A 26,574-nucleotide genomic window follows, 5' to 3' on the forward strand; every position below is an offset into this window, starting at 1 on the left:
TCACACGCTAGCAAGGTTATGCTTAAAATTCTACAAGGCAGGCTTAGGCAGTATGTGGTACCAAGAGCTCCCAGAAGTGCAAGCTGGATTTCGAAGGGGCAGAGGAACCAGAGACCAAATAGCAAACATGTGCTGGCTTATGGAGAAAGCTAGAGAGTTCCAGAAAAACATCTACTTCTGCTTCATTGACTATGCAAAAGCCTTTGACTGTGTTGACCACAGCAAACTGGCAAGTTCTTAAAGAAATGGGAGTGCCTGATCACCTCATCTGTCTCCTGAGAAATCTCTATGTGAGACAAGAAGCTACAGTTAGAACTGGATATGGATACTGATTGGTTCAAAATTGGGAAAGGAGTATGACAAGGTTGTATATTGTCTCCCTGCTCTTTAACTTATATGCAGAATTCATCATGCGAAAGGCTGGACTAGATTATCCCAAACCAGAATTAAGATTGCCGGAAGAAATATCAACAACCTCAGATATGCAGATGACACAACCTTGATGGCAGAAAGTGAGGAAGAATTAAAGAACCTTTTAATGAGGGTGAAAGAGGAGAGCGCAAAATATGGTCTGAAGTTCAAAATCAAAAAACAATCTGAAGAAGTGTGTATGCACATGAAAGCTCATACCAAAATAAAAACTTAGTTGGTCTTTAAGGTGCTACTGAAGGAATTTTTTTATTTTACTTCGACCCAGACCAACACGGCTACCTACCTGTAATCAAAAAACAACAACACCCAAGATCATGGCCACTGGTCCCATCACCTCCTGGCAAATAGAAGGGGAAGAAATGGAGGCAGTGAGAGATTTTACTTTCTTGGGCTCCTTGATCACTGCAGATGGTGACAGCAGTCACGAAATTAAAAGACGCCTGCTTATTGGGAGAAAAGCAATGACAAACCTAGACAGCATCTTAAGAAGCAGAGACATCACCTTGCCAACAAAGGTCTGTATAGTTAAAGCTATGGTTTTCCCAGTAGTGATGTATAGAAGTGAGAAGGCTGATCGCCGAAGAATTGATGCTTTTGAATTATGGTGCTGGAGGAGACTCTTGAGAGTCCCATGGACTGCAAGAAGATCAAACCTCTCCATTCTGAAGGAAATCAGCCCCAAGTGCTCACTGGAAGGACAGATCCTGAAGCTGAGGCTCCAATACTTTGGCCATCTCATGAGAAGAGAAGACTCCCTGGAAAAGACCAATGTTGGGAAAGATGGAGGGCACTAGGAGAAGGGGACGACAGAGGACGAGATGGTTGGACAGTGTTCTCGAAGCTACGAACATGAGTTTGACCAAACTGCGGGAGGCAGTGGAAGACAGGAGTGCCTGGCGTGCTCTGGTCCACGGGGTCACGAAGAGTCGGACACGACTAAATGACTAAACAACAACAAAAAATTGAGGGCAAGTTCCTTTTGCTTCCCTTTATTTTCATGTTCCCACACAGCACCAACTTGACTGACATTACGGTAGCATTCTATTTTCAAGGCTGATATCTATGTGGGTAGTATAATCGTGATCACAAGCTGAACATGAGTCAACAGTGCAGTATACAGTAGCTCCTTTTTTAAAAGCCTGTGCAATATTGGACTGCATTAACAGAAGCCTAGTGCCCAAATCTGGAGGTGAAAAAGTTCTATCAGGATGCGGCAGAGGGAGAGATTAGAAGCAGGGGTATTCTGTTGGCTCTACTGAGAAACCAGATGTGTTTTGGCTCTTCCTCAACTCTTACCTAGCAGTAGCCATTCCACAGGCTACCTGAAGTGCTTCTAGCCCACCAAGTTACTGGTATTTTAAGAACTGGCAACTGCACTAACTTTTTTTGTCCTCCTTCCCCCTTTTGTGTCGTGTCTTAAAAATGGCAATCTTGAGAGCAGGTACTGGTGTGTTTTACTGACTTATAAAGCTGGTCTAGCAATCCACTTGATTGTGTGTCAGGCCACAGGTGGAATACTAGTTCTGGGCCTCACATTTTAAGGACACTGACATGAGTGTCTCCAGGGAAGAGTGAAGTGCCTGGGAACCAAGTCATGATTGAAAGAGCTGGGAGCAGGTTACTGGAAGATGTGATAGCAATCCTCAGTGGTCTGAAGAGCTCTCATGTGGCAGATGGAACCGGCTTGTTGCTCCAGAGCATGGGACTAGAACTGTTGGCTTAAACGTTACAAGAAATTTCCTAATAGCAAATGCTGATGAACAGTGGAACAGTCACATACTGAAGGAAGTCAGTATGTGTGTATGTACGTAGATTATTATGATGGCATAGTTTTCTTTGTAGGCATGTGTTGTTTTGCTTTGTTTTTGTTTTTCTTTTGGATTTTATGTTTGTAATTTTTGTTGTAATTTTGCATTGAAAATTAAAATTAAAAAAAGAACAGTGGAATAGGCAGCCTCAGGAGGTTTTGGGCTCTCCCTTGCTTGGAGGTATTTAAGCAGAGGCCATCTACCTGTTAAAATGTTGCAATTTACACCCTGGATTGCGATTAGATGACTTCCTAGGCTCCCTTCCAACTACCAGCACTGCCCAGGCTGCTTGGAAAGCCTCTATTTTAGCTATTTAAGCCAGGCATGGCCAAACTTGGTCCTCCAGCTGTTTTGGGATGACAACTCCCATCATCCCTAGCTAACAGGACCAGTGGTCAGGGACGGTGGGAATTGTAGTCCCAAAACAGTTGGAGGGCCAAGTTTGGCCATCCCAGTGTAACCTAAGAGAAGATACACAGTCTCTGATATTTAAGATCTAAAGAACCACAGGTAGTTCTGCGTGCCTTAAGAAAAAAATTTTTGTATCAGACCACTATGGAAACCACAGGGGCCTTTCAGAATCTTGTTTGAAACATAGCTCGGCCCTGCTATTTTAAGAGGCGGAGGAATCCTATGGCATGCCCAAGCTCTCCTGGGTGAGCTTATTAATAGCTTTTCGGATCCCCCCTATGCATTTCAACAGTGAGCAGATGCCTTGGGGGGTGGGGAATCAGTTGGCTACAGTTTAGGAAACACTAATGAAATTAACATTCTGTATTCTGTTCCTTTTCTCTGAACTAGCCACCCTGCTGTCAAAAGTTTTTAGCTTTGCTTGTTATGAAGGTGTGCCAATCCTGTGGTTACTTTGGTTGCCTTTTTCTGCACCTTTTCCAGTTATGGGCTTCTTTGTGAAAAACGAAGTACAGGTACCATAATAGTATTTCACAGACTGCCAATGGAAATATTTCTCACTGCAGGCATGAACGACTGCCTGTTGGGCCCCGGGTGCCCCACAAACGTTTGCCTGTACCTGTTGGTGATACAGAGTCAGACTCCGGGTCCCTCTAGCTCAGTGCTGCCTACACTGATGGGCAGTGGCTGCCCAGGGTTTCAGGCAGGGCGCTTGGAGAGATTCTAGTCCTCATGGCTCTGATCAAAAGGGCCGAAGTAAATCGGAACCTGGGAAGCCGCCTTATGCAGACTCTTGAGTCTCCCCCCAAGCGCCGTACTGTCCACACTGACTGACAGCAGTGGCTCTTCAGGATTGCAGGCACAACAGCGACCCCGCCCTGCCCGAGGAGCCCCACTGCAGAGCGGCTTCCCGGGGCGAAGGCGCGCAGCGGTGACGTTTTACTTCCGGCGCGGAAAAGAGGATTGTGGGAAAGGAAAAAAGATGGCGTCTACCAAGAGGGTGCTGTATGTGGGTGAGTGAGAGCGCGGGAGGCGGGGGGAAAGGGGCGGCGGCGGGAAAGGGGGAAGGGAATGGCCACCCCCGGAACCCCCGACTTAAGCGCGTGGCCTTCGTGCGTCTTTCAGGCGGGCTGGCGGAGGAGGTGGACGAGCGAGTGCTCCACGCAGCCTTCATCCCTTTCGGCGACATCACGGATATCCAGATCCCCTTGGACTACGAAACGGGTGAGGAGGAGGAAGCGGGGGGCGCTTGGCTCCGTAGCTACAGCCGCAGCAGCCTCGGGCGGCCTTCTAGAGGTTTTGGACTACAACTCCCATCAGCCCCGGTCCAAAACCTGTGGAGGGAGGAGTTCGAGGCGTTGGGGAAGACTTGAGCTGGAGGGCTGGATTTTTCTCCTGCATCTTGAGCCGAGAGAGGATTTATGCAGGTGGTAACTTTGCCATGCATGGCGTACGGGGATCTTCTCTGCTGCAGGGCTAATGCTGAAGGTGCAGGAGCTCTATCATGGCCACCCTCTGCATTCAGTGATTCCTGTTGCTTTGAAAGGCGTTTCCTTCCGACGTGGAATATGTTTCTTCCCCAAATCCCTGCTTGCCCCCTGCAAGTGGGTTTGAAAATGGGCCCTGTGTGTTAGGGTGGGCAGGATGCAAGAGAGGACTGAGATCCTGCACCTTGAACAGTTGTGTAAAAAGAGGGGAAACCACACCTAGCATGAGAAGCCGTGCCTGTTGAAATGGCTCTGTTTGCACAACTCAAGATGCTGGAGGCCTGTCCTCTCTTGCATTTTCCTACTGGAGGTCTACCCATGGACAGGAGTGATGCTTTGGATTCCTAATGAAATACTTGAATTTTTAGGCCACCACATTACATTTGATATTGTATGCCTTAGGTCAGGCACCCCCAAACTTCGGCCCTCCAGATGTTTTGGCCTACAACTCCCATGATCCCTAGCTAACAGGACCAGTGGTTGGGGAAGATGGGAGTTGTAGTCCAAAACATCTGGAGGGCCGAAGTTTGGGGATGCCTGCCTTAGTAGGAGACTCTAATAGCAGGTGGCTCAGATGCTAAGACTTTTTCCAAACTGTGTCAGAGCTGAGGTATCCTTAGGTTTAGTCTTGGCAGCATAACATACTTGTTCTCAAATGAGGCTCATGAGCTGCAGCTGCTCATCATAACTCCTGGATGACCCATCAAGTTATTTGGCTTTTTAGCTTCTGGTGCATGAGCTCCATAAACTTTTCCCCCATAAATGAAATATGAAAAAGAGTGTGCCCAATGTTTTGCACCATCTATAATAATTTCACTCCGCAGTGTTTGTTAATTATTTAATTATGTTGTTGTTCTGTTCCAGTTATTTCGATCTTAGATTAGTTCAAACCCAGCCAGATGGGTGGAGTATAAATAAATTATTATAGTTTAGCTCTGTATTCTTACTTCAGCATGATGCAGATTGGTTTTAGATCTGTACTGACAAAAAACAGAGCTTCTAATGGAGAACTTTTAGGCCAAGATCTTTGTGGCTTCTTGCTTCCTATATTCTCTGAGAAAAAACAGCATCTAGGTGGTAGAATGAAAATAAATTTCTGAGCACTTTACTCCTGTTCACTAAATGGTCTGCTAGTAACATGCCATAAATCAATTGGACGGGGCTTCTGAAATGTTAGTGTGAGACATTTTGCTTCTCTTTGCAATCTTGTGTTGATGTATCTTGTCTGCCTTGGAGCCTTGGAGTGCTAACTTTTCTCTTGTATTTCTGCAGAAAAGCATCGAGGTTTTGCTTTCATTGAATTTGAGCTGGCTGAGGTGAGGAATAGCAGAGGGAGGGTTTTGAGGTGGATTTTCAGATTTGTTGAAGTTTTCCTCATCCATTTCCCTCACATTTGCTGAACTGCTGGTGGGGAGGGTAAAAAAGGGTGCTGACTTGGGTAGTGGCTGGGTTTCATCAAAGAAGGAAGGGTTGGCCATTATATAATCAATACTTTTGAGGGCAGGGGAAACTTACTGATTTTCCAGGAATATTTTTATAGTTGCTTGAATAATTAAAATTGAATGAGCAGTAGAGAGTAAATGTAAATGTATCTTGGGTCAGAAAGCTGTGTTTGAAGGCACCCTTAGGATTACAGTGGAACAGAAGCTTGTATTGCTTAACCATGCAGAATCATGACTCTTCCTCATTACATTCCTGCTGCTCCAGTTAAATTTCAGAGCATGTGACTGTTGAAACTGTGAATGGGAAGAATTGATTGTAGGCTGGTGTTCAAAAGTGTATTTCTGTCTTTGTAAGCCTGTAGCGATAATGTGCCTGACTGTCTGCTGCTTCTTGTGGGTCCTAGGAACAATTTCTCTTTCACACTTAATACTTCTTGGCATAGGGACACCAAGCTGGAGTGAACTAGGTGAGCAAGTAAGCACATAGTAAAATCTGTATTTTTCCTTTTAGGATGCTGCAGCTGCCATTGACAACATGGTAAATTGATCTTACTTACTTTTCTGGAAAGTTCAAATGATGCCCCTGCTCTGAATTCCATTTCATGGGAAGAAAGCAGCCCAGACACCTTGGGCCTCCCTTCTGGGGTGCTTTGAACACAGCCTCCTCATGCAAAAAATATTAGTTTCAGGTGGCCTTTGAGAACTAAGAATTGAAAGATCTGTTATCTCCTTGCTATGCATTGGCCTGATTCATACAACACTAAACTAGTGTTACAGAAAGCATTGGGCTCATGTGACCAATGCTCTCTGCTTTCCTCCCCTCCCCCTGAACTGCCAGGAAGGAAAATTCTATGCTGTTTTTAATGATTAATTTATATAAGGTAAAGGGGCCCCTGACCATTAGGTCCAGTCGTGTCCGACTCTGGGGTTGCGGCGCTCATCTCGCTCTATAGGCCGAGGGAGCCGGCGTTTGTCCGCAGACAGCTTCCGGGTCATGTGGCCAGCATGACAAAGCTGCTTCTGGCGAACCAGAGCAGCACACGGAAACGCCGTTTACCTTCCCGCCGGAGCAGTCCCTATTTATCTACTTGCACTTTGATGTGCTTTCGAACTGCTAGGTTGGCAGGAACTGGGACCGAGCAACGGGAGCTCACTCCGTTGCAGGGATTCAAACCGCCAACCTTCTGATCAGCAAGCCCTAGACTCTGTGGTTTAACCCACAGCGCCACCTGGGTCCCTACAATTTATATATATACCACTTAATTGGCAAAGTGACTTCTTTGTCACCCAGCGGGTGTGATCTTGGGCTAGTTGCTCCCTCTTAGCCCAGTCTACCTCACAGGGTAGTTGCAAGTATAAAATGAAGGGGTGTTGCTCTGAACTCTGGCAGAAGGGTGGGATAAAAGTATGTCATTAAATAATACTGTCCCCCTATCTAGAATGAATCTGAGCTCTTTGGGAGGACTATTCGAGTCAACCTGGCCAAGCCGATGAGGATTAAAGAAGGATCCTCCCGCCCAGGTGAGGCATGGAACTGAGATTGGTGCCACAAGCCGATAGTCTCAGCTATTGTGTGTGAGGAAGCAATTGTATTTTACCTTGATGGCAAAAAGATCAATACTAGATTCTTTTTTTCTCAAGAACAGCTTCTGTTTCTCTTTGACAGTTTGGTCAGATGATGACTGGCTGAAGAAATTTTCAGGAAAGACACTGGAGGAGAATGTGGAGGAAGAAGGGGCAGAGCCTGCTCGATCAGAGGCACAGGAGGTACACAGGCATTATCTTGGCTTGTGGGTGGGAGCATGCAGCACTCTGTAGATGCAACATCTTTTGGGGGACCTAACCATTGACCACATCTACACAGGGGGCTTGTTACTAGTAATCTGTTGCACTTGCTGAGCACTTTCAGTCCCCCTTAAGTTGCAGAGTACCCCAAGTGCAGCCTGCACAGCCTCTTTGCCTACATGCACATTGGATGGTATACAGTTGCCTGACAACTGAGTGCAGTTTGGAGGCATGGCATGCTCTGGTTCCACATCACACACACCTTAAGAGGGGTTTCTTTGCTTTCAGAGATGACAAAATTCACTTAGAGATCACAGCGGTAGCAATAATAATACATTTATAAAGTGCTTTGAAGTATCTAGTTCCTTCCTATACATTATCACAGTAATCCTTACAATAATCCTGTTCAGGCTGGTCACGTAGAGATACAGTGGTGCCTCGCAAGACGAATTTAATTTGTTCTGCGAGTCAATTCGGTTTGTGAAAAATTCGTCTTGCGAATCGCGGTTTCCCATAGGAATGCATTGAAATTTCTTTTTTTGCCCATAGGAACGCATTAAGTAAATTTCGATGCATTCCTATGGGAAACTGCGATTCACAAGATGAATTTTTTGCAAAACGAATTCGTCTTGCGAGTCACCATCAGATCTTGCGAAAAATTTCTTGCAGGGCATTCGTCTTGTGAGGTACCATTGTAGTGGCTTTGCTGAGGTCGCTTTCAAACTCATGGTTGAGGTGAGACTAGGGTTTTGGCCTTGGAAAAAGCTCTGTGTTTCTTCTAGGGTGAACCACCAGCAAAAAAATCAAGGGCAAACCCCCAGGTTTACATGGATATCAAGATTGGAAACAAGCCTGCTGGTCGATTGAACATCCTGTTGCGATCAGATATTGTACCTATGACCACCGGTAAGAAAAGGCTCCTTTTTGTACAGTGGCAGGTTGAAAACCCCACATTTCCCCCCGTAGTATTTCAGATCAATTGCCTAGATCTGCCTCGCTCTGCTTTTTGAAGATGGAGGACAACATTTCAGCACCTCACCCGTTCTCTTAAGAATTCCCATAGATGGCAGGCACTTGCTGATATCCAATGTTCATTGCATTCATAGTGGACCCATTGATTTCAGTGGGTCTACTCTGAGTGTGACTATCATTAGATGTTACTTCAGAGCTGCTGTGTGACATTTGTAAGCTTCCTTTGGCCCTGAAGATTTGAACTCATTTCAAGTAGTTACATGTTCTCTAGCATTGTTTCTTCTATTCTGGGTTGCAAATCCCTCTGCTTTCCCAGTTGAGCACAAGATTGAGTCAAAACAGAATCATTTTGTCTTTTCCTGCTTATCCATTAATGTTCTGCCATTTCTGAAGCAGCAGACTTACTCCCTTATCTTCTTCCTTGCTCTGAAGTGAGCTAAAGAAGCCCCTCTCCTTTACTGTGTTCTGCATCCTCTGCAAACATGGGAAAAGACCATTTTACTTGTCTCTTTTTCTCCTGTAGTGGAAGTACTGGCGTTGTTTATTTCTGCATATATTAGATACCAGTGCTTTGTTTTTAATTTTTAGAATTCAGTTGGTATCATTTTTAAATTATCAGTATAGTCACGGCTTTTTTTCAGTTGGAACTAAGCAGAACTCAGTTCTGGCCCCTCTCAGCTGGGTGCCATTGCCATTATCTGAGAATAAGGGAGGTGTTCATGGTGAGTTCAGACACCCTTTTTTTCTAGAAAAATAGCACTGAGTATAGTAGAATTATTCTAAAGAAGACTGAAGAGGCTGAACTATTACCTCATTCAGCTACATTTTGTTGTATGAAATGAGGCTGTCTTTGTAGCTGTCATTAGGCCTGGGCGATATATTGCCCAGGACCGGTATGAGTAGACTGCGAATGTGGTTTCACTCGGTGGTATATCGCTAGTGAAACCTCCACTGCTCCCTTGTCCCTCCAGCACCCAGCACAATGAGGGGGAAACAAGCTGCAGCTGGCCACTGGAGGAAGAGCAACTCAGAGCTGTGGTGCGTTCACCAGTGTGAAACTGCCATCGTGGCCTGCCCCTTATGCCAACACAGAGGGAGAACCAAGCTGCATCAGCCAGGTCCTGATACAGCTTGTTCCTCCCTCTGAGTCTTTGTTTGGCTGACAAGTGTGTGGCTGCCTTCGCCACAGCCAAGCAGTTTTAGAGAGCCCCCAACCTGCCAATGGCTCGTGCGAGCCAACATCGGAGTGGGGGCTTCGTTAAACTGTAACCGCTCGCGGCTGAGGAAGCCTTGATCCTTCTGCTAGCATGCAAGCGGGATGATTTGGGCTCCTTCAGTTGGGGAGTGGGAGGCTTTGTGCTCCCTGGTTGAGGTGTGCAAATAAGCCCCCGTCCCTCCGGCATGCGCGCGTGCCAGATGGATGGGGATCTTGCTCAGCTGTGGGTCGAGAGTATTTGTGCTCCCTGGCTGAGAGGGCCGTGCCAGCAAAGGTGAAAGGGAGCCCTGACGATGGAGTCTGTCAGGTTCCGTCGCAGTGCTTCCTCCGTCTTTGGGCAAGGGAAGGGGCGAGCAAGCAGCCTCTTTCTCATGGGAAAAGGAGGGTGCTTGCACCCACACCCACACTCTTGCTGGCGAAGCTGAAGGATCTCTATTCTCAGGGATGCCTTCATCTTTGCTGGCAAGGAGAGGGCAAGCAAGCAACTTCTTTCTCCCAAGAAAAGGAGGCTGCTTGCCCGCCCCTCACACCTTGCTGGCAAAGGCGAAGGGAGCCTTGCAAACTGAGCCTGTCAGGCTCCGCCACAGGGCTCCCTCCATCTTGGGGAGTGGAGGGCTAGCTTAGCTTGGTTGGGGGTGGGAGCCTTCATGCCCTCCAGCTGAGCAATGGGCTGGGGCCATCTGCTTTGGCCCTAACTTGCAAGGCGCTGAGGTGAAAGCACCTCAGCTTCCATGCAGTGAGAGCTGAAGTAGCCAATGCAGCACTTTTTAACTGTGATATTTGGCTGGTGATATGCCATGCTGTTGAAAACCTAATATTGCCCAGCCCTAGCTGCCATAAGCCCCTTCGTTGCCCTCCTTAATTTTGAACATTTCTGTTGTGACCCTCCTTGATTTCAGAGAACTTCCGCTGTCTGTGCACGCATGAAAAGGGCTTTGGCTTCAAGGGGAGCAGCTTCCATCGTGTCATCCCTCAGTTCATGTGCCAAGCGGGAGATTTTACCAACCACAATGGCACTGGGGGCAAATCTATCTACGGGAAGAAATTTGATGATGAAAACTTTATCCTGAAGCACACAGGGGCAGGTAAGTAACAGAGTTGCTGGTGGGTTTATTTGCCCTCGAGTTGGTCAGGCAGTTTGGAGTCGAGGTCGAGGTTCTCTTGATCTTTTGACTTGAGCCTCCAGCTTTAATTGCTGTGTTGTTTTGAATTATTTTATTGTGTATTTTAATTATGGATGCTTATATTTTAATGTTAGCATAACCACTTTATAATTTGTAAATGACTTAGAAGCCTATTTTGGCACATGTATACATTAATGAATACTAATAATATCCAGCAGGTTTGTGCCAAGTCGGAGCATTCCCCAGAGTCTGCTCTGTGGTGGTGCAGGGATAGCTGGGGTGTTGTTATCCTCCTGCCTCTTCCTTTCACTCTAACCAGCCTCCACCATCAAACAGTCAAGTGGGCTTCCTAAGGCCATCTTGCCCAAGACACCCAGTCCCCCACTTCTCGCATTGAAGCGAGCTCTGCACAAGAGAATCCAGGTTCCTCAACACTGCTTACTGCAAATGAGGCAGTATTGTTTCTTTTACTTAGCTTTATTCTAAGAGTGTTTTGTTTTTACATAATCTTCCAAATTTCAAGTTTCCAGGCAAAGAATTGAAGGAAGTGGGAGCTGTTAGATTTGGGGGATATATTGCAACAATGCAAAGTGTGAAACGTTTATATCTCCCAAATGGTGGTAGTTGGCTTTTTAAAAAATATATAATTAAATGCAGGTTCAGAAAACGCTACTGGATCTTCTGGTCTGCCAAAGCTGGAGGTGCAGGAGTTCAGCCTCAACTCCTTGTCTTAGTCGCTTGTTCCCCTTTCCTCAATTTGTTATAAACATGCACACACACAGAGATATTTTTTTTATTCCAGATTTGGAGGACATTCTTAAAGGATGGTTTGTGTCTTTGTAGGCTTGCTGTCCATGGCCAATTCTGGCCCCAACACCAACGGCTCACAGTTCTTCATCACATGTGATAAGACTGACTGGCTGGATGGGAAGCACGTGGTCTTTGGAGAGGTGACGGAAGGGATGGACGTGGTGCGGCAGATCGAGGTTAGAAAGCCTAAGAGACTGAAATGTCCCAGCACATTATTTCTTCCTTTAACCTGACTTTAACACCTGGTCCCCTCTCTCTTTATTATAAAGGCCGAAGGCAGCAAAGATGGGAAACCAAAGCAAAAAGTTATCATCTCGGACTGTGGTGAATATGTGTGAATGTTTGTGCAAGCAGAAGTGAATTGGAAATCCCCAACAAAATGAGCAGAGCACCACATCACTTGATTACAAAAAGTGTATTTGTATGTCCTTATTGAGATCTGTCTATTCTAAAGAAATCTATTTTGTACAGAACTTTTCCTCCTATAAATAAATTATAGCTATTTTTTTTATACCTCGCCTTTTAAGAGTTTAGCTTTTTAAACTATATTGCCAGATCAGCCATGTTTGTCTTTCTGAACTACAATTAGAACTTTTTAGATTAAAACACTATAGACTTCTCTAACCAAACTCTTTCATCACAGGAAAAAGCCTTCCTGAGACATTGCAGTGTCCTTTTCTGGACATTTTCAAGAGATTGAAAAGGTATTGTGGAGATTCTTTAGATCTAGGAAAACCTGGCTCAGGCCTGATACAGTTATCCGTAGTGAACTTCAATAGATGTTTGAGGCCTTAACTTTAATATCCCAAATCTACAGTGAAGCTGTGGTTTGTCTTACCAGCCTAAGTCCTGTGCCCAGAAGATGCTAGCATGGCCACCTTGTCACCACTAAATATGGAGAGCTGGTGGTTACATTCATATACAATGTTAAACAATCTAGTGTTTGTTTTCTTATTTCAATTCATTTGTTGACTGATAAAAACATTCATAGGTGACACTGATTGTGTAGAAATCATTGTGAAATCACACTGAGAGGCTGCCTTCTGTGAATGGGTCTAATGGGTCTAAACTCACTATAGGTTAGCCATCCTAAAATAGCTCACTTAAAAGAGGTTTAGATCTACTTACGCTCCCAGTGGTTATCAGCCAGGGTAGAACTTCCATGTGCCAATGCAGCATACCCTTAAGTACCAGTTTCTTTCACCACATGGTGGGGTAAACTGCCACCACCATCTCCTTCCCAGCTCCCTGTCCAAGTTTTGATGAGCTCTTGCAAGAAGGTGTGTGGGTGGAAATTGGAGTAGCCAGAACACACATGGTTTCATTGTTCAAAAAAAAAAAGTAATCCAGACATGCTGTATATATCCACTAGAGAATCTGATTGGTAAAACCTTCTGAACAACCAAGGGAAAGGATTTTTTTTTATTCACACAATGTATAATTATGGGATTCATTACCACAGGATGTTGTTACAGTCTCTACCATAAGTGGCTTAAAAAGAAGATTAAGACCTATCATCTTGGAATTTGTGCATCACTGATGGCTAAAAATGAAACTTGTGTCTAGAAGCAGCAATGTACCACTGAGGATCCGATTCAGGAACAGACAGGCATGGACTTTTGCTGTGATGGCTGTGAGATTCCAGGGAAGTGAACACTACACTTGAATGGGCCTATGGCCTAATCCAGCTGGGCTCTCCCTACTTAACATCTTATGCGTCACTGGAGCTGTAGCAGGCTATGCCAAAGGGAGTGAACTGAGGCCACAGACCCACAGGAATGGGTGTGGGCTGCCGTGCTTCTAATTGCTGGGGAGATGAACTGGCTCTTCAGGTGTATGAAAGGAGATACCCAACAGATCAAGCTGGAAATACTGAGGATTCTGCACAATCTTCTTGGCCTACAGAGAGATTGTGGTGTGGGAGTCACTGAATGAGCCTCTGCTTGGGGGTAGTGAGTAAGGGGGTGCTTTGGGGCGCTTGAGAGATGCGCATAATTATTCTGAGCAAAGCTATGTGCAAGTTGCAAAATGGTTCCTTGTTCTCTTTAGGAAGGCAACAAGCAACCCTACTTGCTGCAGATATGCTGAGCAAGGCAGTCGGGGAAAGCTGGGTGCTGAATCTAAAGGAAGACTTGCTGCAAAGAGGAAGGCCTGGGGCAAGGAAACTGCTCCATATGCTCTGTGCCCTTAATTATTTGCTCTACTTCAGGGAAGGGGGTGCAACTCTCACTTCTGCTTGGATGAAGCCCCCAAAGGGCACTGGACATAACTTTCTTCTGCATGTGGCCAACACCTTCCAGATTGATTATACAACCTGGTTCTAGCTTAAGGTGCACCTCCAGCAAAGAATGGAAACTGGCAGACCTAAAAATGCCCAGAGCCCTTTTTGGCTGTTAATCCAGGGTCAAGTGAATGCAGGGGGGGGTGCCTGCTCTCTGGAAATGCCCCAGATGATTGAAACCCATTGGCTACATTATACACAAAGAGGAAGTGGGTGAGGAGAGCCACATTCTCTAGCTCATTTCACCAGAGGGACACTTCTTTGACCCCGGATAGGGTGGGTTAGGGTGTTCTATATTAAGGAAAACCTCATCCTCCACAGAGCCTTCCAAAAGGTCTCTTGTAGACCTTCCTTAATGTCACATGGGGAAAGGTCTGCTGAAGCAGAGGCCCTGGGTTTTGATGGGATGCCACAGTCTCCCCTACATGGTGTCAGCCCCCCAATTGCCAGGATTGTTCCTTGCTTCTGGTCCTTCTCAAGTGGACATGGTTTGCATGGAAGCCTGAGATTTGGGACCCTCAGGGTTTCAAAGAAAGTGTGGCTGTCATGTGCAGAGCCCAAGAGAGAGCTGATAATGTGCAGGACTTGTGAAAAGCTCCAGCATCCCCAAAGGGCAAAGACAACACTGCCCAGGTGTGTTCCTCTCTCTGGGCTGACCAACGCTTGCACATGCTGTTCTCTGCAAGATTTCGGGCTGACTTCTGTTTCAAAAGCCCTGAAAATGTCAGGGATAAAATAAAGTGTACAAACAGGGCATCCTGATTTGCATGCTTCTCTACCGTGGCTTTTTAAGTTTAATTTAATTTAAAGTGCAGGAACTGGGCGGGGTTTTGGCACAGAATACAAAACAGGCCTATGCGTGCAGTCAGATCATGTTTTAGTTTGCTTGGCAAAGGTTCCTCTGTGGGGGATTGTTCAGTTTGTCGAGGATGTGAACCAACTGACCTTCAGCCAAACAGCCCGAGTCTGTGTCAGCTCAAGGTCAGGCGGGAAAAGCCGACTCCTTCACTTACTGCATAGTGGCAAGATTTTGGTCCCCTTCCTCTCCAACAGGTGCTTGGGGCCCGCGACTGCCAGGGCTTCCGTCCTGCCTCTTTCCTGCATGCAGCAGCAGTCCAATGTCCACCCCAGCATTAGTGGCAGCCACATGTCTTGACCACCATGTTGCGGTGTTTCTTGAGGATGACGTTGTTGTTGCTGTCATAATAGAGGACTGAGGTGGCGCTGAGCTTGGTGGGTGCACAGCAGGCCTTGGGGACTGTTTCAGGCTTCATCAGGTGAACCTGAAAATGGAGTTAAAGGGAGACGCAGTCATTGGAGCTCTCCTCCATCGGAAATTGTCCGGCTTGATTGGAGCGTTGAGTAACCAGCCCCAGAGGTCCAAAGGCTGAATGTTCACACACCCAGCCTCCCCCCACCTAGCATCTTGATTTGGAGAAGGAAAAAACTTCAAAGCAGCACTTGTTTATACGGAGAAAAGGCATCAATTTCCATGAGTAGGTTATTTGTCCGCGTTGGCAAAAATATTTATTCAAAACCGTTTGGCAGCTTGAGTTGCAGTTTATGTTGGAGCCACTCTCAAGGCACCATCGCTGGAAGGCAACTATCGACGGGCTGGAAGTCAGATTGCAGCGGCTGTTGCTTCCACTGCACATCTACTTTTATCCCATTAATTTCAGTTGAAGGGGAGTGGGGGATTATCACGATGTCTTTCGAGGGATCACGATGCCCCTGGAACTGCCTCCCCACCCCAATGAAGTGAACAAGAAGCTCTTGCAACAGAGGGAAGAACTGATTGGAGAGCTGCTGCTTTGCAGGGAAAGATGGCCTCACGCTCAATTGCCTGTCTAAAGGCCCAATGTATGAGGTCTCCGGGGTTGCAGTGGGTCCCCGGATCAAGTGAACTCATTTCAGCTAGAAAACTATCTTTGTGCATGGGAAACAGCTTTTGTAGCTGGGGTAAGAGAGAGACAGTATCGCAAGCTTGCTCCCTCTGCCTCTCCTGACTTGTCCCCTGCCCATGCAAACACTAGGGCGTTTTGAAACCCAGTCAGGTGGAGCCAGAGCCCTACTGGCTGGGGCTGATGGAAGTTGTAGTCCAAAGATACATCGCCAGGTGCATTTCCACCAGACACCAGAATTCCCTGAGGGCTGCAAGAAGGAATGCCACCATGGCGTCTACGCTTCAGCTTCACTAAGGGCCAAACTATACGTCAGATGTGTGGTTGCATTTTATAGATCTCCTTGTAATAATAATAAAAAGGAGCCAGGAAAAGGAAAGACGTGATCAGGATTGGGGTTTAAGGGAGCATTAAGGCTTTGGGTGAGGGGTGTTAATTTCTTTCCGTTGCACCACAGCCCTGACAAAAGTCATCTCACCTTCCTGTTCTCGACCACAGGAGGGAAGATGCTGCAAGTGAAAGGCTGGCACCTGGGGCATCTGCCACACTTGTGGGACATGCCAGATAATTAAAGCACAACCAAGTCTCCTGATGTCATTGTGACATCAGATGATTTGTCAAGTGGGCAACCCTTCCCATTCATCAAACCTGGCCCGCAAGCTGTAGGAGAACTGCCCAGCCCAATCCAGTTCCCCACACTACCAAGTGTACTAAAGGCATCGGTGAAAGCTACTGACCTAGGGGCGATAGCGGAACAAGGGTGCACCCCACTTCTTCAACTCTGATCAGAAAGACACAGGAAGCTGCTCAAAGTCCGTCTAGCTCAGTACTGTCAACTGGCAGCGAATCTCCAGGTTTCAAACGGAAGTCTTATCCCAGCCCTACCTGGAGATGCCATTGGGGATTGAACCTGCTCTGCTCCCGAGCTATGGGCTTCCCCAACACCTACAGACAATCCCCTCTAGCTTGTCTCTCTTGTTCCAAGGTGCCCTCTGCCATATGGAGACACTGACCAGGGACTGAAGGATGGCATGATTTGTGGCATTCATGCAGGAGTCCAAAGGGAAAGCGCAGTCCCCTGCGCAGTAAAAGGCGGAGTAGCCCCGCGGAGCAATCACCCAGTCCTGGAAGAACAAAGCAAAATAACTTAGGAGAAGGTGTGGCTAAAAAAGCTTACCTGCAGCAAAGGCATTTAAAGAACTCTGACTTTACCAGTTTTCCTAAAATTAGGCTTCAATCTTAGGGTGCAGTTGGTTGCTGCATTTGAGTTTCTGCTTGAAGTCCCCAAAATATCAGCAGCATACTCCACAGCAGCTCTGAGCAGGGCTTTCAGTGTGACTGCTCCTCGGGTGGAACAGCTTCTCCACTGAGATACAACAGGCACCTGCTATCTGCACTGTCCAGAATCAATGGAAGACATTTATCTTTTGAAAGGCCTTTTTAATTGGGTAAAAACAGTCTTTTGGTACTGTTTTGAAACTATTTTAGTTGTTTTTATGGTGTGTTTGCAAATGCCCTTGAGACTCACATGAAAGGTGATGCATAAAACAATAAAATGATAATGAGATCAGGGAGAGAGATCAGACATCAGTGGATTCCCTTCCTCATCACCACAGAAATGTCTCTGACCCTGGCCCTTCAAATGCCAGCCCTCCAATGTTGGCGAGGTTTGTGTTGGGGGCAGTGTGGGGTACGTTGGAGGAGGAATCTGAAGGACCCAAGCTTTCCTAACCCCCAAACCCAGAAGAAATCCTTTCACCTTTATTTCCCTTTTTTTTCCCTTTTATTGTTCCCAGTGGAAGGGAAATTAATTTTTTTTTAATCCATCCTGAAAGGGATGGAGGAGCTCATTTCTACCCTGCTGGCATGAGACCACAGGGAAGGGCACTAGCAGAGCAGTAAAACTACTGCCAGCTTCACCCTTGGCCTGTACTAGCTCTAGGACTCCACTGCTAGTCTTTTCTTCTTCTTCTTAAGAAATCTACATGAGTCCCCAAAACTTCTGATATCTAAGCCACACTTTTTCTTTGAAGGTTGCTGATCAGAATGAGGCACAGACAGAGATTGGTGCTCTGCCACAGCAATGTGGGTTAGGGGTGGTTTCCTGCATATGTGTGTGTGTGCTTGGGTGCACACAAGCTGGGCTTTTGGGAGCAGCAATTCACTTCTCTGGGCTGCCACCTTGGGAATCCCTGAGAAAATATGCTCTATGTAAACCTTCCATGACTTTGAAAGAAATGGGTTCAGAAAGACCGAAAAGATTGGAAATGAGAAGGGGAAGGTGATGCTAAGATATTTAACTTTTCTGGGGGAAATGACTTTTGTAAAGAAGAATGTTTTTAAAAAAGTTACCATCCATTTAAGCTCTTGAAAGTCGACATACATCTCGTGCCTTCTGCACACCTGCCGCCCTTCAGAAATGTGGACATCATCTGGGGGGAGAAGGACCAGGAATGTCCATCAAAAGGCAGGTGGTTCTCTATCATTCACTGAATGGGCAATAAGCCAAAGGGAAATCTGCACCATGGAAGGGCAGTGGTGGGCAACCTCTGCCCCCCAGCAGGCCATTTGAACAACACGGTGCCTACATGCCCTTTGCCCAATGATATAATTGCTGGAAACTGCAGGAGGGGAGAGGGCTCTTGCGCTAGGGTTCTGCTTAGGGGTTTCCCACTGGGGCATCTGGTTGGCTACTATGAGAACAGGATGCTGGATGAAAGGAGCCATTGGCCTGATCCAGCAGAGGTCTGTTTATGTTTTTATGCTTCGAGCCAATTTCTTTTCTCCTTGGCACTTGGTTGCATCAGGATCTTTCTTGTGGTTTTCATCATTAGTTTTAACTTGGTGTGGTTTGACCAGCCAGTGCTGGGCAGTGCCTTTATTAGGACCAACCCAAAAGCCACAACAGAGCTCTCCAGATCTCTTCCTGGGTGCTACACAAAGTTCTGTGTGTCGCAGGGGATAGAATAAAAAAATCAGTCTGGAAGGCCCTGAACTCTGCATCTAGACTCATTCCAAAGATGGAGGCTGGCTGCAGACTGAACTGGTCTCTGCCAAGTGCTGGCAGGCATCAATTTACCACCTAGGATTCTGGGGTGAAGAAGCAATGGCTGATTCCCTATTTCTTAAGACCCAAGTCCACAATGAGCTTCCAGGTGGAAGCATCCTTGATCCCTTGTTGCTAGCAGCCTGCCAGTCACCTCGCAGCACTGAAGGGCCTGCTGGATGCCTGGTGCAGTAGCCTGCATCTGAAGAAGACATGTGCCTGAGTGACAGAACAAAGGACCCTCTGTGGCCCAGCCTGGGGACTGTCATTCACTAAGCCAATTCCCAAGCTGCTTCTCCAGCCCTCCTGTTCCTTACCAAATGCTCCTGGGAGCCTGTTTGAGTGGGGGAAGCTGTGGCTCTTCTTGTGCTGCCTCTTCCTCAGGTGCTTGGCTGCACGCGGAACTCTGACTTGGTTTTGGCTTGCCCGGAAAAATGTCACCACAAAGGGCTGCTTGGAGCGCGGTCCGCGGCGACCCAAGAGGCCAGCTAGTCCAGGATCAACACTCTGTCCTGCAGAATCCAAAAAACAAACCCTTTCCGCTATGTTAATACTGCTGTACATCAGATTAATAGGTGGGGGTGTTAATCCGTTTAGAGGTCATTGCCCAGGGCACCCCACTAGGGAGGACAAGAATCCTGAAGAGGGAGAAAGGAAGAGCAAGCACACAGCGACTCTGGTGCTCACCTTGGCTGTTAGAGAACGGCATTTACAAGTTTTCAAGATGTACAAATGACTAGATGGAGACTGGATTGACCTTCCTTGAAAAGTTAGCTTCCATTTTTTGAGGCCTTTCCAATTTTGATATGTATCAGACTACACATTTAATCTTATTTGCCTGTTGAAATTTGTAACCTGTCTTTCCACCAAAGGGTGCTCAAGGCTTTCCAAATGTCTGGTATTATTGCCCTGCCAGCTGCTCTTTCTTCCTAGAGTTTTGCTGGTTAGGCTGCTTGGTAAGTAGTGTTTCTTTTCTTTTCATATAACGGGGGCTATATGAGATCTAAATGGAACCCCAGCCGGTAATCTGGTTGCTGCCTTTTGGATATATGGATACTTTTGTAAACCTATTTGTTATTTTTTTATGCTATGGAGCTATACAATTTTTAATATAAATAAATAAGCTGTACGTGAACAGAAAATGGTTCCATATGCAATACCACCTTATCAGGTTTGCGCCTCTTGTTCTCTACAGCCAACATAACAACAACTCTTGCCACAAAATGAAATTCCTAAAAACTGCAAAATAAATAAATAAATCAAAAATCCCATTAGCCTTACCGTCCTCTGTCTCCACATAGAGCCTCAAGCCCAAGTTGTATTTGCGGTGTAACAACCAGTGATTACTTGCAGCTGCGACGTCGAACACCAGCCAGCCCTCTGTCCCAGCTAGGATATTCTGGAGGTCCAAGAGAAGCAGGTCTGAGTCCCTGGAGTAGCAGAAAGCAAGTATGAGCACAGCTGCTCGGAGTACAAAATGCTTGGCTTTTTTTTTTAAAGAAACAGCAACATGATACAAGGCAGCCTCCCCCAACTTAGTGCCCCCCTGGAAGACTTGGGGGTACAACTCCCATCAGACCCACCATCATCTGAATGTGTTATCTGGGGGCTGATGGAATCTGGAGGGCACCAGGTTGGCAAAAGCTACTCTTGGGCTTCCCCAATATTTTACAGTGTTTTGACAAGGAAATTTTCTTTGCAGCAGTTACTTCTTATTTTCTGCATTTGTTCACTTAATATTTGTATGCATGGTACACTTGTAGTGTAGGTGCATTTATTTAAAAATTACTTCCTATATTTCACAGGGGATTCTCCCTACCTAGTAAACCTTTTTGCATCCCGAACCTGGCATCAGTATGTGTAAATTTTAAAATAATTTGAAAATGACCTGAGAATACTGAGCAGGGCTGTAGCTTAGTGGTCAAGCATCTGCTTTACATGCAGTAGGTCCCAGGCTCAACCCCTGGCATCTCCAGGCAGGGGTAGAAATGTCACCTTTCTGAAAACCTGCCAGTCAGTGTAGACATTACTGAGAGAGGGACCAATGATCTGACTTGGTGTAAATGAACTTCCTATTGTGTAAAAATGACTGTATATATTTGGAGGAAGGAATGTAGCTCAGTGGTAGAATATCTGCATTGCATGCAGAAGGGCCCAGGTTCAATCCCCAGCATCTCCTGGAAAGCTGCTGCTGAGCTAGATGGACCAATGATCTGGCACTGAGTAAGGCAGCTGCCTATGTTCCTAACCCATAGGGAATGTCTCCTGTATGACTCTCATTAGAAAGCTGTTACTTGCAGTCAAACGTGGTGTAAGAGTTCTTCCTGTGGGATATTGCCTCTAAGTGCAGCCGAGGGGGACTCACCAGGCCTTCTCATTTAGCCCACAAGGCCATTTGGGGCAACCAACATGTGACATCATCCCATGCCAATTCCAGCTACTGTGGCAATTTGGGGGCAATTTTTTTTGCAAAGCCAAACTTTCTACAACTTTCCACATATGCTGCTATGCAAGGCATGGCTTGAGAACTGCTTCCTGACTTGACCAAGGCATAAAATTGCTGAGCTGCTCTCTTCTTATCTAGGAAGCAAGAAGACGCTTCTGCTTCTAAGGATGCTATCCACCTTCAGCTTGCAGCATTCAGAAACTGCTTTCCTGCTCCACGTTCCATCTCCCAGCTCCTCAGATCATCACTCTGCTGTATCTGGTGGGAGTCTGCAATTGGATATGTGGTTTTCTCCCCAACTTTTTTCTACCGCATTAATTTCCAATATGTTCTGTGAGGCTCATGATGTAACTTTTTAAAGTATGGTTAAATGGAATTGGTGTTTAGGAGGATGTTTGTTCTTTGATTTGGCTTGGCTTTTAAAAAAAACTAATACCTTACCCAACCTTGTACCCAGCAAATGTTTTGGCTGGGTTTTTAATTCACCCCTTGGTCTACAAGCAGTTCCCTACTTCCATGGTTTGACATTTGTGTGTTCTGGGTCAGAAGCTGGTTTGCTCTTACTGTACCTGTTAGGATGTTCTTGGACAATCTCATATATGCTGACATGAAGGGTTTTGTTGACATGCCAACTGAAGCTTTGCATTTTGTAAATTCGAAATTCAGCTGCTGTTACAGACTCCCCTGTTGGGATCTGTGTCAAGTCGAACCTGAATTCCTTCCAATAAGGCTTCTGGTGGAAGATGTCCCAATCTAGTTCAACTGGAAAGAATTGGGACATGATTACACACAAAAAAAACCCCCACATTGATTACTGGGACATCTTTCAGCCACATTCTCTATTGTTGTTGTTTACTGAATTAAGTCGCTTTAACTTGCCCAGTGCAACCCAAATTGACTTACAACTGACAGACAGACAAAAAAACCCATGTAGATACATTAAAACGAGGAGGAGAAAGAAATACATTAAAAATATCCCACCCACTTCTAAAAGGCCACAGATAGTTAAAGGCTAAAGGCCTGGTTATAAAGGAAGGTTTTTGCATGATGCCTAAAGATATATGATGGCATTAAGCAAGCCACCATAGTTATCACAGTGTTGTATACATTTAAAGACAAACCAATGCAATGATCATTTAAAAGACCAGAATGCTAAACAGTAAAATCTTAATGAAATAGCCAAATAAAATATCAGTCAATTAGAAAAAATGGAGGTGATTTGTTTTATTAATTTTTACTACACAGTTTGATGCTGTCCTTCTGCTATGCTTGGAAGGCACTCTAGCTTTCACTCCACATTACTCAAATCTTATTTATTTACTACATTTCTATTTCACCTTCCCCCAAAGGAGCTAAAATTGGTTGTCCCCACTTTATCCTCACAACAGCCCTGTGAGGTTGAGAGACTGTGACTGGCCCAGGGTCACCCAGTGAGCTTCACAGATAAGTAGGGCTTTCCATTTTCATCTCCCAGGTCCTAGCCCAACACTCTAACCACTACACAGCACTGACTCTATTTACTGAGTTTAAAATACATTCAAGTTTAGCACACACCATCTGCCAGGAGAAAATGCCTTCTGAAAACTTTGTTGACTGAGGGTTGAGGGGTGGCACAGGCAAATGGCTCTCCCTCAATGGATCTGAGTCAATCTATGTAACATAAAACACATGTCCTCCTACTAAGGAGGGAGGTAAAGCATCATGAAGTTATGGGTCACATTTTTCACGGGGAATTTCCCCTCCTGACTAATCAATATGTCTCACATTTCTTCCATGGATTAGAAACAAAAGACAGATAGATACAGCTGGAGAGATACAGCTTTAAAATGATGGCAGAATCTCCTTTGGTTGCAGCTCTTAATCTATAACAGACGCTATAGGAGTAACACAATAAAATTGGCCATGGGTGAAGCCAGGTTTTTTGTTAGGTGGACAGGCCTTTTGTGTGTTGGGGGGGGAACCTCAGTTAGCTATGTATTTTTATTTATTTATATTGATTTAGGGGGGCAGATGCCCCCCTGCCCCTCCCCTTAGCTACACCCATGAAACTGGCTGTCAAAACCTGGCAAGGGGAACAAGGGATGTACAAGAACAAATGCCACTGACCCTATTTATTTTCAAAGAAAAGCTCTGAAAGCCGTCTCTCAGGCCACACTAGTAAGATCCCCCAGTACCTTTCTTGATTTCAGCTTACAGCAACTCAGCGGTCAGGAGAATTGGGAGAGAATTGCCCTCCCTAGCATTCCATAGGGCATCCTTCGCCAACCTAATGCTCCCCAGATAAACATCTGGAGAGCAGCAGGTTGGGAGAGGCACTCTAGCATCCTGGAATTTAGTGGTTGTTAAGTAGCAGTGCAGAGGCCTGGTGGTTAGCTGGGAGAAAACAGCTGCTTTCCTCCCCCCTTTTTGGTGTGTGAAAAGGGCTCGACTGTCTGTGACGTGCCAGGAGAGGTTAGGGTGGGCAGCGGTTTCCAAAGGAATACTTCCCTTCCCAATTAAGGGAACCGAGGCAGAGAGAACTTGAGGGGGGTTGGACTGCTTGTGTTTGTTTTTATTTCCAAGTCTGACAAACATCTTTAAGTTTAGGAGCTGTCTGCTAAAGCCAGCCACACACACACACACACACACACACACACACACACACACACACACACACTTTATCCTTTCCTTGTTTTGCCATTTTTCTAGCCATCTCAGCTACACTGACAGAAACCTCTCAAAACGGGAAGCAGGTCTGGCACCTGAGCAAAGCGTTTGCCGCCTTCTGCTGGCATCCAAAAGGTGTCCTTTGCGCCAACCAGATGACCCAACAGGAAGCCCCAAAGCACAACCTGAATGCAAGAGCCCTCTCCCCTCCTGTGGGTGCCAGCAACTGGCATTCAGAAGCATTGCTACCTTTGACTGCTGATGCAGAGCATAGCTATTGATGGTCCTCTCCTCTGAATTTGTCCAATCCTCTTTTAAAGCCATCCAAGTTGGTGGCCATCACTGCCTCCTGTGTGGGCAAGTTCCACAGTTTAACCATGTGCTGCATGAAGAAGTCCTTTCTTTTATCTTCCAACATTCAGATTCATTGGATGGCCACGAGTTCTAGTGTTTTGGGAGAGGGAGAACTTCTCTCCACCCACTTTCTCCATGCCCAAGCATTCCCAGCTATTCCTCTTGAGTTGTCCTCCTGGAGGGGATGTGGGCCTGGTTGAGCTGGCCTAGTCATCTTCCGCTCCCATGTCATACATGGCAGTGCTGGGAAAGGCCCCTAGCCAAGTGAGCAGGCAGAGAGGCAGCCAGCACAGGCCATACTCTCCAGCTGGCCCCATGTATGTGCATGCGTTGTTCCTTTGTTCCCGCGGCACATGTGGGTGTTGCCTCTGCAGCATTTGTCTGGCCAAGCAATGTGATGAACAGGGAGCAGGGAGATGTTGGAGGACAGGGCTCACCTGCGCATGTGCCACACTGCTTGCCTGGCAACCCCTAAGCTAACCATATGAGATAGAGGTCTCTGCCTTACAGCTAGTGTTGAAATACGATTCAGCTGCTAGTCCAGGGGATGAAGTGGAGGAGGCATCTTGTCTGCCTCAGGCAGCAAAACATATTGGGTTGGCTCGGCTGTATTTTTAGGCACTTGCCAACTACATTTTTAGTTCTCCTGACTTTTAATCTCTGGTCATTTAACATCTCTGCTCTGATTGTTTTCCGTGCTGCCCTGTCCTCTTGGCAATCATCGTTTTAATGTCATTTTGCTGCCTTTTTGTAACCTGCTATAAATTGCCCTGGGACTTTTTAATTGAAGGGTGGCATTAAAGCAAGCAAACGCAGTGATAGTTGGATGGATTCAATTTTATATTTGTTCAGGGGGTGAGGAGACACCAGTCTCAAAAGCTTTGTGTGCTCCCAGCCTACCACCCCTGCATCTAAGAATGTGACCATATTATAAAGCACAGGAGTGTGTAAAAACACTGTTTTTGCACTCATGGGCAATTTCTAAAAACAGAAGTTCTGGGGGTCAAGCCAGAATAGGTTAGATACCTTTACCCCAGGGGTGTGTGTGTGTGTGTGTGTGTGTGTAGCTCATGATGATTATTAAAAGATAAGGCAACCTTCGTGTGCTCAGATGCACTCTTTACTTTAATCTGTCCTTTATTTTCAGGCTGAGACCTGCCTCCTGCACATTCCAAAAAATGCTATTACGCCACTAATGGTGCCTGCAGGCCAGGCACCCAGAGAACATTTCTCACCTTGAGGATTGTAAATGAAGTTCATTAGTACTTTGCAAACACTGAAAACAAACCTAAACCAAACCCACATGTTCTTTCCCATCTGTTTACCGGATTATGGGAGTTTAATAGAGACGTTATTTAGCTTTGAGGCACTCTGCAATGAAAGGGGAGGGGAACCCCTTTTCCTAGAAATGCCTCTTCCTAACCAGCTGCCAGGGCAGGATGGAGAAGACAATAACTTCTCTGGGATTTATTACTTAAAGCAACCATGTGCTTGTTTTTAAAAGCAAAGGGTTAAGAGCATACATCTTCACACCCCAATGCACTTTGACACACACAAAAAAACCTGGTTGGGCAAATATTTTTTTGTTTAAAGTACATCTAAGCACTATTCTTCTATTTCATTGATTTACCAGTATCTGATGTGGAACTAGTGGACTTTGGCTGTCTGTTGTTGGAGAGTCTAAGCTGTGTATCCAACCTGTACCTTTGTAAATAACCACAAATATTACAAAACACCCTAAGCCTCCAGTGGCTGCTTTCCTCAAGGAAACCAAGCCTGGGGGAGGGCTATACCCCATAAGCTTCTCATGGTTGCAGAAGGTGAAAGAGAAGAACAAACAAACAAACAAACAAAAACAAACAAACAGACAGACACATACACTCAGAGGACTGCCTTTCAGGGATGCTTGATGATGACCATTTATCTACACTGGGGGATCCTGATAATCGCTTGCTGCTGCTCTGAAACACTCTGGGCGTCTCCATGCAGGCTTAATTTGAAAATGGACCATTGTTATGCCCCAAACAGATCCTTGGCAATAGGTTTTTAAAAACTCTTTGCCATGTGGGAACTGCAAAAAGATGGCATGCACGATGCACCCATCCCACAATAAACACCCATCTGGAAGCAGCCATCAAAAGCCACCAGCCTAAGACACTGGATAACAACAACAACAACTTTTTATTTATACCCCGCCCATCTGGCTGGGTTTCCCCAGCCACTCCGGGCGGCTTCCAACAGAAGTACAGTATTAAAATTTGAAAGACAACCAAGGAACACTGAGACTGAGAACAATTGGAGAACAGCACCTACACTGACACCTGCAGCTGAAGGTTAATCCATCTGGTGACCGAGGACGCCCCACCTAGCCCTGCCTTTACCAATGGAAATTTTGAGACCCCTGTAGGCATCC

General features: G+C 46.0%; 2 protein-coding genes across 3 annotated transcripts in view; one reads left to right on the forward strand and one right to left on the reverse strand.

Moving 5' to 3' along the window:
* PPIE (peptidylprolyl isomerase E) lies at positions 1-18,003 on the forward strand. 2 transcript variants are annotated; one of them, XM_035119733.2, is made up of 12 exons: positions 1-3,664; positions 3,777-3,875; positions 5,411-5,454; positions 6,092-6,118; positions 7,020-7,101; positions 7,247-7,347; positions 8,148-8,271; positions 10,453-10,638; positions 11,521-11,663; positions 11,757-11,811; positions 12,131-12,191; positions 12,950-18,003. In XM_035119733.2, exons 1-12 carry the CDS (start codon positions 3,634-3,636, stop codon positions 12,972-12,974), a joined length of 978 nt encoding a protein of 325 aa, XP_034975624.1. In that variant the 5' UTR covers positions 1-3,633; the 3' UTR covers positions 12,975-18,003. The 2 variants fall into 2 exon arrangements, with proteins under 2 accessions (XP_034975624.1, XP_034975623.1); XM_035119732.2 differs by lacking the exon at positions 12,950-18,003 and having other exon boundaries at positions 12,131-12,893.
* The window catches only part of LOC118086764 (bone morphogenetic protein 8B), a 26,027-nt gene continuing 12,300 nt past the window's right edge, over positions 12,848-26,574 (reverse strand). Inside the window, exons 2-7 of the mRNA XM_035118756.2 lie at positions 21,731-21,923; positions 19,997-20,145; positions 19,033-19,227; positions 18,022-18,101; positions 16,683-16,793; positions 12,848-15,051 (exon numbers count right to left, since the gene is read on the reverse strand). Coding sequence (XP_034974647.2) covers positions 14,902-15,051; positions 16,683-16,793; positions 18,022-18,101; positions 19,033-19,227; positions 19,997-20,145; positions 21,731-21,923 — 878 coding nt within the window. The 3' untranslated portion in view covers positions 12,848-14,901. The remainder of the gene's footprint in view (positions 15,052-16,682; positions 16,794-18,021; positions 18,102-19,032; positions 19,228-19,996; positions 20,146-21,730; positions 21,924-26,574) is intronic.

The sequence above is a fragment of the Zootoca vivipara genome, chromosome 6 (genome assembly GCF_963506605.1).
Source record: "Zootoca vivipara chromosome 6, rZooViv1.1, whole genome shotgun sequence".
In the NCBI taxonomy this organism is placed as follows: domain Eukaryota; kingdom Metazoa; phylum Chordata; class Lepidosauria; order Squamata; family Lacertidae; genus Zootoca; species Zootoca vivipara.